Below are 13539 nucleotides of genomic sequence, written 5' to 3' on the forward strand. Positions count from 1 at the left end.
AATCTATGCATACTTTTCTGAATGATTCCAATAAAAAAACATCAATATGTCCCTGAATATTTTCAATGAAATTTAATTTCCTGGTCATTTTCGTAAACCCTTTAAAAGTTGAAGAAAATTGAACATGTCCAATAAATGTATCAAAAAATATATAATAAATTTTTCATTTTTAAACATATGTTTGTTCAACTTCTGGTGTATCAAGGTTATTAGTATAGATGTTTATGTCTTGAGGGAATATAATATTGAATGCCGAAAGTGAGTGGGAGTCCTAGAGTAATAAAATGAAAAAAGTTGATGAAGTGAAAGTATGAATTCAATTTCTAACAAACAAAAATATTGAATATATTGGGTTCTGAATAGAAAATAGTAGTTTGGTGCAGTTTTAGTTAGTTCATGGTACAATTATCATAGAATTATTTGAGTTTCCTGTTAGTAATTATGTTGCATTGACTCAAAGTTCATATATATGATCCGCACAGACTAGAAGAATATTTCTTATATAATTCCAATATGTTGTGCCCTGTCATTGATATACTGCACTGGACCTGTCAAAATCCAACCACGGAACGAATTCAAATGCGTCAACCACAGAACTCTGTGGCGTCCACTAACAACTCGACTAAATTTTTCTGTTCTATGCAGACTGTCTCTTCTGTAACGTATTCTGTGATCAATATCAAGCCACAGTATCAAGCTAATTGGTCTACTCTTTGATCAAGCCAGTTGTCTTGTTGTCACTTGTCATACATAATTTAATCAGCAAGTTTCTGGGCGGATGTTGCTGTAATTTGTACAACGCGTTGTCAAGTAGTGAAATAGTTTTCTTGTCGATTAAATTATTTCCCAACTACTACTGTGTTAATTTTCACAAGAGTTATCAATCTCTCAGTATTCCAATATACATATATAGGTTTTGACTTGAAATATATTGTAGGTGAGTTGATGGCATTCTTATCTTGTTTTTTTTTCTGATAGTGAATTATCTATATTGAGGTAGTATAATTTCTTATCGTACATATTTGAATTCTCGCCGTCATCGATTTTTTGTTACGTGTTTTCAGACTGATTATAGTTTTCAGAATGAGGGATAATGATCGAGACTCTCCTGCTTCGGGAACTAAAAGAAGCAGGAGTAAAAGTTCAAATAGCAGCACCAGCAGAAAAAGCAGGAGTCGCAGCAGGTCTAGCGCTTCAAGGTAAATTGGTAATCGGGGTGTTATGGATTGGGGTATTGACATCATTTTAGGATTGGAATCTAATTTGAAAGCTATGAGTATTTCAAAGAGGTTGGTATTAAAGCTTTACTTTACCCAACCATCTCCATCTGTAGTTCTTAAATATTTCAGATGTCATCAGTTTTCACGTTCGCCAGAATCCATGTTGCTCTTGTAACGATTATCATTTTCAATTGCACACGTGTTAAAATTAGCTTTATGGGACTGCCAAAGCAGGACAAATGAATTTGTAGTGGTATCTCATGCAGAATTCTGAATAATATTGTGGTTGATTGGATTGGTTCAGAAAAATGGGTTCAAGACTTGGATAATGAAATGGTTACTTTGGTTGATGGAAACCCTAGATAGTCATATGGATTGATGGTTGTCCCTCATTTTTATTAAAGAAGGGTAACTGCCCTCGTCATTAGGGTTAATGATGCACATTAGTGTTCTTTAATACATTGACTGTCGAGTACGATGTTAGAGCAGTCTTACAGTCCCTGAATCAATAATATTTCCATCCGAGATGAAAGAAACTCAATTTGCAAAAGTATTACAAAATTTTAATGCTTCAACCTGACAAGTAAATTTGTTGGTTATATATCTGGAAAATTTTCAATTGGGATACTATGTGTATGATTAGCCTTTTTTGCTATTGATATAAGTTTTGTTTGAGTTGCTCTTGACTTGAAACATTGTTAAATAGGAATTCAACCTTGTAAATAGGGTCTCATTTATAAAATGTGGATTTTACTCATCAATAAGAAAAATTTCATTCTGAACACTCTGTAGTTTTTGTGGCCTGTAAGGTTTATTTGAATTTAGGTGACGGTTAATTGTTCACCTACTTCAGTAACAGGGTCCGATCAAGGTTCAGTTTTAATTTTACATAAAAATTATTTTTACCACTAGTAATTTATTTATGTTCTATGAAAAATGAGTATTCTGGTGCCAGCTAAAAAACTCATGTTGTATTAGCAAAAGGGGGTGGCATATTTCTTGCTAAACCTTGTTTTGACAGTTGAGTCATTACGTGTCAAATCAACTCACCTATTAAATCGTAATATCTCAGATTCTGATGAAGCTTTGCACATATGTATATTTTATATAGACAAAGAAATATATAAATTTGATTTTTTTTTCAAATAATTTTTTAGTAATAGGTATTTGGAATTTCCAAAAAACACCTAAAGTTGCTCTGTGAGCATTTATTAATAATAATAATAATGATTTATTTTCCCAAGTAACATACAATGGTTATAGCAGGGGAAACAACAATAATTCAAAAACTAACTGTAGCATAACTAAGTACGAACAGTGCACCAAAAAAAAAATATAAATCAGAATTGAAACTTGAAAAAAAATAATATACATATACACAATTGCAATTGATCGTTTTCTATTTGAGCTAGAGCCTTGGGACAGGTGTCATTATTTTTTCAATTTTTAATGCTTTCATATAATATGCACCACTGAAATGAAAAAAAAATACAACTTTTAACATTTTTTTTATACTAAACAAATATACAACATATTGGAGCTTTACTTAGATTTATAATTTCTATTACTAAATAGGTTTATCAAAATCTGGGGTGATGAAGGTCAATATTAAGGTGTATTGTGTTGATTTGATCTGAAACTGCCCAGTTTCTGAGTGAAAAACTATGCTTTTCTCAATGATTTAATCCGTTCAAATCAGAAAACTCGATATAAAAATCTAAATGTTTGTGGTTTACAAATGAGTAGAAAAAAATTGACTGCTTATTAATTTTCAAAATTTTATTTATGTTTTAATTTATTTTAAGAAAATGATTTATTTACATACTTTCGTACTTGTATAAGTACATCTCTTCATATGCATAATGCATTTGTGCACATATACATGGAAAATTTTCTCATTTTTCACCATTTCTTCAGAGTGGAAACTCTGAAGAATCTTCGAAGCAGTACTATTCGCAGTGTAATTGAATTCTTTGATGAATTTTAGAATCAGAGTCTACGTTATAATCAGAATTATAAAAAGCAAAGATGTAGTCATCACCTAATTCAGGCCTTATCTAAGGGAACAAACCATTTAATGAATTTTACCTGTTCAATTAAAGTGCATACGACATACATTGCCCAGTACAATTTTTATTACCATTTCATAAGTTTTGTATTCTTTTTTTTTTCTGTGAATAATCATTTTGATTTTGTTAGATCTCGTTCAAGAAGCGGCAGCAGTGAAATTGATGGTTACAGATTACATATTGCCGATATAGGTGATGAAATCAGGAGATCTGATTTAGAAAAAGTTTTTTCACAATATGGACCATTGAAAGAGGTCTGGATGACCAATAGCACTCCCTGTTTTGGATTCGCAGTGTTCAAGGATAAAAAACATGCTGCAACTGCTTTGAAAGCATGCGATGGAATGTAAGTTGGAAAGAAACATCACTTCTGTTGTAATGTTGCTCCACAGTTTCAACAATATTTAGTAATAATTGAATAAGGTCAGAATTTCAAATGAATCTATATAATATGAAATTATAGATTGACAGATTCATTTGTTTATGTAATTGAGTCAGAATATCAGATTCAACATACTTCATAAAGTCTTTCAAACAAATATTTTTCAATTTTTTATGGCACAAACCATAATGATTGTACAAGTATTCAACAGTTCTGAAATACTTGGAATATTACCTATCGTGAAAATGTTCACTATTCATAAAGGTGAAATTAGCATACAAAGGAGAAATTAAAATTTTATGATAATGAACTGTGTGTGATAGTCAAATAACTATAGATATTCAACATTAAATTCATATTGCAATTTAAATTCAAAATTGTGACTTGCGCATGTATAATTCTCATTTGTATCTTTGGAAAATAATTTCATTACATATTCAATATCTGTAGAAGAATAATTGTTCTTTACACTTGTACAGGTTCATCCTTTTGATGTAGAATATTATTTTCTAAAATGAAGTATTTTCTCAATGTTCTCTTTTTTATTTATTTATTTATACTATGATTTTTGGGAAAGGTTATTTTAGGGTTGTCAGAGCAAATCCAAATTTTTATATTTGAAGAAAAAGGTGTCTATCAACCTTGAAGAACAATAATCAGCATCGAAATAGAAATTCTGTCGGCTGCCTGTCTCGATGTTTGTTTTTCGTATCAAAATTTCATTGAATTAATGTCACAAACTGTGATACCAAAAAAATGTATGTAATCAACAAATCAGTTAGTTTCAATCAGGGTAATAATCAATCGGAAAAATTTTCCATTTCTAGCTTGTGAATGATGAGAGAATGGTACACTTTATCGAAAGCCTTGGAGATTCTGCATACAAGGAGTCAATTTGAACTCGTAAAAATATGCGATTAGTCAAAAGTGACGTGCTTTTTCTGCATATTCCGATTCAATTACAAATAATAGTGTCTTAGATATGCAGCAAAACTAGATTTGTGTTCCATTTCAGGGAGGTTTCCGGATGTAGAATCCGCGTCAGTTATGCCAGACCCCGAACCAGGGGTTCCGGCAGGCGTTTTTATAATACCAACATGCGTTGTTACCAATGCGGATATAGCGGACACTTTTATAGAGACTGTCCGGAAGTAAACGGGCGCAGCGAAAAGAGAGAGAGGGGAGACAGAGAAACAGACCGGTACGTTATTTGTTTATATTTAAGATTTATGTGTTTTTGTTTGTGCTGTGGGAAATTCAGAAAGTTTTGCTGAATGTTGAATGCATAATATGAGACATAAACGAATCATTGACATCAACAAGGATAGGGAAAAAATTCCCAGTAAATTGTCGTGATTGGTGTAACTGATATTTTATTTATTTACTTATGAATTGGTCGACCTCGACTTTAGACTGAGGTGTAGATCAAAAGTCCCGGAACAGTCTGTTGTGTCTAGTAGTGGGATTTTAATAAATTAAAAAGTTATACGCTCGATAAAATTTGATGACATTATTTAATAACTCTAGTTCCAACTTAAGAATTCTATCATTCGTATGCCGGCTATTTTCCAGGTTTCACAGGCCATGTGGTAATGGTCGCAATACCCAAGCTGGTGCTCTGATTCTTGTTTCTGTTGTATTCAACGCATTAACTACTATTTCCATATTGGATGCTCTATTTATATTGTTCTTAATTGTATTAACTGTTCGTGTACTTCTAAGGCAGGTATTCTTGGCGTTCATTGAACAATTCTGATGATTTGCTGTGATGAAAATATGATGTCATGAAACTAAAGTCTTGATCGCCATATTCAGAAGTGGTACCTATATTTTTAACTTCAATTTTAACTTATATATTATAAAACTATGTTTCTATGCTTTCTTAAATAAATCTCAATTTGAACTTAATAATAGACACCTTACAATATTAGCCAATTAAAAACAAAAGTATATTCTGTCACTTGAATGGGTGTTGAAGTTTTTTTTTTGTACGATACCACTGTGCCACTTCGCACATTTAATAATTTTTTCTGTATTTCTGTATCAATAATTTAGAAATGACCATTATTAGCATTTGAACAGCAAAACTTTCTGTCTTAATACGGTGAATACTTGCAAGCCTAGCTCAAAAACAAATGAATATTATTGCTTTGATTTTCGACAATGAAGGTCTGAATTATGTTCACTGGAAAGCATTTTGCTTGCAGGCATTCATTCCATCTGGCTTTTCATTGACAATTAATTTTTTGCCACGACCAGTTTCTTTTTAGATGTTGTAATTTACTGCAGTGCTTCACAAGTTTGTTCTGCTGATCTAATTTTTGTTTTGTGATTTGTCAGGCACATGGTTGTTTATTTAAATGGTTTGGTAAAAGAATATTGTATGGATATGTATGATGGCGGTGGTTGATCCCCATAAGACTTGGCGTGGACAATAATAGCTTAAATTGGAAAATATGTCAGTTGGTTCAATGGTTGGTTGATTGTTGGTGCTAATTTTTAGTTACGGTCGTACCCGAAGCTACAGAGAGCGAGACGACAGAGAAGGCAGGAGGTCTCACCGATCAGGGAGGAGCAGTCGTTACGATGAAAACAGACCAAGGCGCAGCGGCGGTGGTAGTAGTAGACGCCGCTATTGATTTTCTAAATGATGAATGTTCCCAAATATTCGATAAAATACATTTGTTCTAAGGTGTTCAGGTAGTTTTGTATATTGTTTATAGGGTGTTTACTAACGGATACTTTTGGCGTTAAATGCCATTTCAGTGCCTTTTTTTTTAGTGAAATACCTTTCCTGATAAATTTGAATTTAATACACACAAAGGATGAATGATCTGGATTTTGTTATAGTTTGAAGAAAAGCAACACGTCAAACAAAGAAAATTGTGGTAAGAGTTAAAGGAAAGAAATCAAACTGTTATTGACTTTCTTGGGAATTTGCAAAGTGTGGAACTCTGCAAAAATGAAAAACTGTAAAGAGTACTCGTCGTAGGGTTTCAGAGATAAAATCACCTTTCACCATGAAAATAATAAATCCCAGCTACATTTCTAGAAATGCATAATCTTATTCTTAAATTTCTTCAATGGTTGTAGGGAATTTGAATTATAAAATATGTTGTAAGTTGGCTTTTGAATAATGTATGTATTAAAAAATGTTCCTGAATATCTTTTTCGAAAACAGGTACACAGGAATTAATTTTCTAAAAGTTATTCATTAACTTTGACATGATTTATGTTTTCTTTTGACATCTGTCGAAAAAAAAAATTGAATGAGATTACAAACTTTTAGAAGAGAATGGAGAATACTTTGATAGACATAATTGGTTACTATCAAGTAGTACATTTGCTCTTTGAAAGGCATTTATTAAATTCACATATTAGAGTGAAATAGAACACCCTTATAAAATTTTCCTTTATAATTTTTATTTTTTCAATGTGTGAAAAGTAATAATTCTCAAAAAGTCAATAAAACCCATGTTTTTTTCCAAAAACTTCTTTTCATCAAACAAGCAGTTTTCCCAATCACCAGAAACGCAATACTTTTCTCAATGCGCGTTTCGCGAACCAAGTTGTCGATCTCCTGAGGTCGTCAAGTTGGTTAAAAGCGCGCCGAGAAAAGTATTTCAGTTCTGGTAATTGGAAAATGTGCTTGTTTTGGATTCCCTTCTGGAATCAGAGTTGCTCATATTTCACAACAACTAAACTTTTTTGTAAATTCAATGTTTTTATATGTTTCTATGGTTCTGCTACTTTGCAGTTTGTAGGTAAGAAAAAAGGTACTACAAAAATGCAGTCGATTTGTTAGATAAGTGAGTACAAAGTTTACATATTCAAAAATTGATAAGAGTTGAAAGTATTCCTTGGAAACACAATTTTAGTCTATGACTTTATGTACACCTACTTTATCATTCACTGAGTTATGAGACCAAATATACTTTGAATGACTATTTGTATATTTATTTTGTTAAATTCCTAATGTAATTTTATCCAACTGACTTATCACATGCTAGAAAAGGAATGAAAAAACTGAACATTTTTTATTCAATAAGAAAAATTATCGCTTTACTCCTAGACAAAAAAGGCACCTGTTGGGACACCAGGTTAAGTATGACTTTTCAACACCAGCATGTAGAAATCAAAACTGAAAACTATCGAGGAGATATACATACGTATAAGAAAATATAATTTTTTTTTAGTGTTGAATATATATTCAATTTTACAATTTCTCCAATCAATTTACAGAATTTAGTTTATGAAAAAATAAAAAGGGAAAATCCCTCAAGTGCTGCTTTGTTCCCTTCTGTTTATAAAAGAGGACATAGCCTCCCCACTCACACGATTTTGGTGAAATTGGGGACACGTGTGCATCGTTGTATTCATGCCACTGTAAGAGTGTAATATGCTGTGTAATGCCCGTTGTAAGTAGTCCCACTGTGATTCGAAACTGCATAAAGATTATAACTACAAGGAGCCATATTGTCTGCTGCATAATTGCTCATATCTAATCCTTCCAAAAAAAAGACAATGACAACATTCAATTTGCCTCTGAATCTTTCCGTTGGAGAGAATTTTTTTAAATTAACTACTAAAATACGTGGAACTTATGGATTGATAGGGGCTTTGTGCATTTTCCCTTGCACCTCGAACATGTTGGTTTTTTATCTCCATCCAGAGTTTTTTTCTCTTGTGAAGAAATCCAATTGGCTAGTTCTTTGTGATATTCGGAGAGACAAATCCCAGAAAAGATCGAAGGTTACTGATAAGTGTCCACAGTGTGTGCACTTCACGGTGGAATTTAATTGACCAACGAAATATTAATTTCTCCCAACTACCTACACAGTAGGCTCTGGTGAATGTCTGTCGAAAAAGAACTACTTCCCCGGCTAATATCATGTTATCTGAGACATATGCTTTCTTGAAAGTATGGTGCTTGAGACATGTTTGAAGATCATCAGTGTTATTATTATTAGATTGACTGGTGCCTCAGTATACTTGTTTTCTTATAGTAGTCAGTTAGTTTAGTGAAATTATGTATTGATAATGTTGCTAATATTATTTGCCATATAATTAATAACTCTTTTAAACATGGAATCTTTCCTGAAAGTTGCTTTGATAACACCCATCTATAAGAAAGGAGATTGTGAGTTATTTGAGAATTTTCGACCGATAAGCGTTTTACAATCTTTCTCAAAAATTTTTGAGGTGGCCATGTGTGATGAAATGTCATGAAATTGTGCAACCTGTTAAGTTCTTCTCAACATGGGTATATAAAAAAAAGATAAGTAGAAACTGCAATAATTCAGTTCACTGAGAAAATTATTCAGCCATTTGAAAATAATGAAATAGTCCTAGGTTTTTCTTGAACCTATCAAAAGTGCTTAAATCATAAATATTTATTGGCAAAACTATGGAATTAGAGGAAATATCTGGAAGTGGTTTGAATCATATTTGTCAAACCATCTGCAAAAAACTGAAATCATAAAACAAGGGAAAATATTCAAATCAGAGGCACGAGAAAATACTGTGGGCATCCCACAGGGAAGTGTAACTGGTCCCATGCTTTTTATTATTTTCAAGAACGATATTTTAGAAACCCTAATTAATGACAGTAAAACCTTTCAAATCACCAATTATGCTGACGATACAAATCTGTTAGTGTCAGATTACAACTATTCAAACTTAATTATAGAGTCGGGTAAGCTGTTAGACAGAGCAAACCACTGGTTCTCAAAGAACAATTTGATTCTGAATGTTGAGAAAACAAATGTTATTTTATTAAGAATGGCACAGCAAAGAATTGAAACACCAAGTACAATTAATCTGTCAAACAATGAACTTGCAGTTCAGAACTCAACAAATTTTCTTGGTATATATGTTAACGAATACTTGCATTGGTATAAGCATATTTCAAATCTGGGAAAAAAATTGAATCAAATATGTTGTATTAGAGTTATTGGCTCCTACCTCAATGAAAAATCACTAAAAATTATATATTCTGCGAATTTTGAATCTTTACTTGAATTTGGTATAATATTCTGGGGAAGCAGGAGTAATACCTCTGATATATTTCTTATTCAAAAAAGAATTATGAGAGTTCTCTCTCTCTCTCTCTCTCTAGGTTCTCTTGGCTATTGCTTCCGTGCGGCGCATTTACTTTAAAACTGAACTTTCGTCAGTCATGCCGGGGAATCTTCACGGCAGATAATATCTTGACAGTATATGCGATTTATATCTATGAGAGTGTAGTAAAAATAAGAGTAGATTTTTGGAAGCTAGACCATAAGCGCAATATGAATATATCTTTTCCGATTCACAAATTGACAGTGTCCCAGAGAAGCATCCATCCTCTGCGTCTATATGGTTTTTTAATAAATTACACAAATACTTGAAATGTTAGACTGAAAAAATTCCAAACAGGTGTCAAAGAGCTTTTGATCATGTTAGAACCTTATTCACTTCAGGAATATCTAGATAAGTTATAAACCTTTATGTAGAAGTTGTGTGACGTTGTTTCATTTTATGTTTGATGTTTTCTTTATGAAATACCTATAGAGCATTCTCTGAAATATATTAATATTATTAGTTTGGCGCATGCTTGGCAATACAGTTGATCATCACCCGTTAAAAGTTCCATTTTCAGATGATTTAACAATAATCTTTGCACGGACTGGTTATCAGTCATATTAGGAAACGCTAGTTGAAGTTTCAGAAAGTCACATATGTTGAACATTAACTACAAAAAGTAAACAAGTGAGGATTTTTTCAGCAAAAGATGTATACCGAGTTGTTTTGAAATCATGGAAAATGAAAGTTGCCCTCCAGTGAATATAGGTTTTTAAAACTAGGTACATTTTCAAATCAAACCTTCGAGAAGTAAAATAGAAAATGGATTTACGGCAACCAGTTCGTGGCGCCATCTGATCACCCGGGAATCTCTTCCTCGATAGCAAATGCAGGCGGTCAAAGAGCGTGCGGATTGTTTTCTAATATGAGGTGTTTTCTGGTGTTTAATTGTATTCGAGCGTGTATTCAAAAACGATTCGTAGTTACGTCATTAATAAGATTCGCCAGAATTAAATGATTCAATTTGTGGCATGTCAAATTCAATGATGAAAACAAACTTTTTGATCAATTATTATAATTGGATTTGTGCAGGTAATGATTTTTCAGCTTTATTTTGTACATCATTACAACGTATTTGATGAAAAGTTTTCAGCACTTCATAAACAAACGATCAAAATAAAGCAGAAACTGACAACTGACGTAACGTAATGTCAAATTCCGTTTCAAAACCAACCTCACGCTAGTTTTGAATCGTGATGAATACGTTTCAAATCATAGTTGATGTAACGTCATCGTTTCAACGCCAAAATGGATGTATTTGAATTACAGACGAATACGTTTTGAATACATGATCGCCAGAAAACGCTTGTGGGTTCCAATTCGTTCGCTATCTTGTTTGCGTTCGTACTTCATCAAGTTTGAATTACGTTTCGTTAAATACCTACTTATTGGTGCTTCTGTGATCATGGGAAATATAAAAGGACGACTAGGCGCTGCGTACAAACGTCGAAAAAAATCATTGATGAAGAGGTGTTTTTGATTATTCAATTCATCATAGTATCATCATACCATTTTGGAACTTTGAGCGACATCATTATGCCTCAAGGTTTTCTATTAGTTACATACTGAGCAACGATGTTAAGGCAAATTCATTGAAATGAATTTTTGCATGCAATTTTTTTTTTGTAGGATGACAAAACGAGTATTCATGTTCGATTATATATTCATATATTTTACACAGTAACTTATAATGAAATGATCGAATGATCAAATTTCTAAATTCAGCAGTGAATCTTTCGATGCACCCACTCATTATACACCCCGAACTTCCCCTAAATGCCAGCATCAATCCTAGTCCCCTTATAAACATTCAGAAAAATGCGACTGTTATTTATCAATAGTGATATAATGAACTCTAGTCATGAATTAACAAAAATAAAAGAATACTTACTTATATTTCCTGATCAACAATATCCATAAAAAAGTCCCTGACAAGCACCAGATACTTCTTTCTTCTTCTCTACCCTGATCTACTAAGCGTTGAATAGTTTAATTTTAACAGCGAACAGCTGTGAAAAATTAGAACTGAGAGAAGTAACAATTCATTCATCCACTAGATACCACAGAGGGTTACATTTTCCAACAGGTCTGAAAAATGGGTATTTTCAATTATTTAAATCGTTTATGTATTTTCGATTAATTTTGCATATTTCAAAACTGAGACTGCGTTTTTCCTCTTATTATGTTAGGGCTAGTGGCAACACTGTTCCAGTTGAAGGTAAAAGAAAACATCTATGAAAAATTATGACAAGTGACAAGGACTATGTAGTTATGCCTTTTTTTCGTTGGTGGATGCGATGTTTAAAAGAAATTGGCCATTGTTTAAGAAATATGAATTAAAGTAGTTTCAATGATCCACAAAACTATCTTCTGAAGATGAACGGTACTCATATCTTTAATATATTATACAGATTCGTGTTCATATGTTTCCCGGACAAAAATACGTTATTGCATCCTTTGTGAATACTTATTAATTGATAATCGTTAATTAAGGTCATATTCTTGGACAGATACCAAGCGTAATCTCTATTTGACGTCAAAGTCATTACATTTTCCAGTAAAAAGTTTTTTGTTGTAATACAGTTGTAAAAAATAATTTCAGTTTATAATACAATGCCGGGGGTAGCGGACATGGGGATGGTGTGGATGGGAGCAGGACAACCGTCTTCTGACGTTCCCATGGGCCTGGACTCAGGAGAACATAGCGATATGCTTTTGGATCCTGATAACATGTACTTCACTCCATCCCATCATAGTATATCCAACCAGTCTATAGATGACATGCATGCTGTGCACAATTCTCATATGGTAAGTATTGTTGACCCGCACACCTGGTTCTACTTTTCTAATGAGATTAATAAAAACCAATCTAGTAGACGGATCGGATACCGAAAAACTTGTTTTTTTCTATCTATTGATATCATGGGTTTGAAACCAGTTGGAATGTCTCTTAAGATACTTAAAAATCTGTCGAATAGTGCACTAAATGTTCCAGTACTGTTGAGATTATTTCCAGATTGCCTAAATGTAGCTATTGTAATCCCTCTTTATAACGGGGTTGAAATAGGAAATCTCAAACTATCGACACATATCACTTCTTGAAGTATATTTCAAAACACAGTTGAATATCACAGTATCAATTTGGCCCAAATGGTGGGGTAGAAGCAACATATTCTGTGATTTCTCAAAGGACTTTGACTGTGTTACAGTTTCACAGGAATAATGCTCAAATGGTTTGAATCACATCTACTCGATAGTAAACAGGCTGTAAGAATATTGATTAAAAACTCAGAAAAACCAACTATATACAGAACTTCCTCAAGGCTCAATTTTATTTTGGTCGTACATGAGAGATCTATCTTTACCTATTGCTGTAAAGGTAACTACATCCCCAGACTACGCCAACCTTTTGTGGCATGTGGTCGAACTGAACGAAATATTATCAAAAGTTGGTGTGAAAAAAAATAGCTTTGTTTGAATATGGACTAAACTTAAATTTGAGTTTTTAAATACGATTACGAAAATCTAAACTTATATCCACATATTATTGAAAATAATGAGAGCCTTCATTTTACAGATACTCTAAAGTTATTAATGTGTATTTTGATGTCTACCTAATTACCTTACATAGTTTTCAAAAGAAAGGAGAAATACCAAGTTGTATATATAAAATGATAATTAAATAATCTATAAAATAAGGTATAACTCAACACCCTTTTTATTCAAGATATGAAGAATTTGTTAT

At 32.5% G+C, this 13539-nt stretch overlaps 2 protein-coding genes across 4 annotated transcripts in view; both read left to right on the top strand.

Moving 5' to 3' along the window:
- The first annotated feature begins 728 nt into the window (after positions 1-728).
- On the top strand, positions 729-7618 carry LOC111503803 (serine/arginine-rich splicing factor 7). Of its 3 annotated transcripts, none has more exons than XM_023158233.2 (5): positions 729-937; positions 1076-1199; positions 3420-3635; positions 4687-4872; positions 6012-6093. In XM_023158233.2, exons 2-5 carry the CDS (start codon positions 1084-1086, stop codon positions 6079-6081), a joined length of 588 nt encoding a protein of 195 aa, XP_023014001.1. In that variant the 5' UTR covers positions 729-937; positions 1076-1083; the 3' UTR covers positions 6082-6093. The 3 variants fall into 3 exon arrangements, with proteins under 3 accessions (XP_023014001.1, XP_023013993.1, XP_023013984.1); XM_023158225.2 differs by lacking the exon at positions 6012-6093 and adding an exon at positions 6175-7618 and having other exon boundaries at positions 733-937; positions 1083-1199; XM_023158216.2 differs by lacking the exon at positions 6012-6093 and adding an exon at positions 6175-7618 and having other exon boundaries at positions 735-937.
- A 4402-nt stretch (positions 7619-12020) lies between these two features.
- Sfmbt (Scm-related gene containing four mbt domains) overlaps positions 12021-13539 on the top strand; it is a 32372-nt gene continuing 30853 nt past the window's right edge. Inside the window, exons 1-2 of the mRNA XM_023158244.2 lie at positions 12021-12177; positions 12397-12602. Coding sequence (XP_023014012.1) covers positions 12171-12177; positions 12397-12602 — 213 coding nt within the window. The 5' untranslated portion in view covers positions 12021-12170. The remainder of the gene's footprint in view (positions 12178-12396; positions 12603-13539) is intronic.

Source organism: Leptinotarsa decemlineata, unplaced genomic scaffold, assembly GCF_025532065.1.
Source record: "Leptinotarsa decemlineata unplaced genomic scaffold, Ldec_3_MD MMD2_tig00026328_RagTag_RagTag, whole genome shotgun sequence".
Classification (NCBI taxonomy): domain Eukaryota; kingdom Metazoa; phylum Arthropoda; class Insecta; order Coleoptera; family Chrysomelidae; genus Leptinotarsa; species Leptinotarsa decemlineata.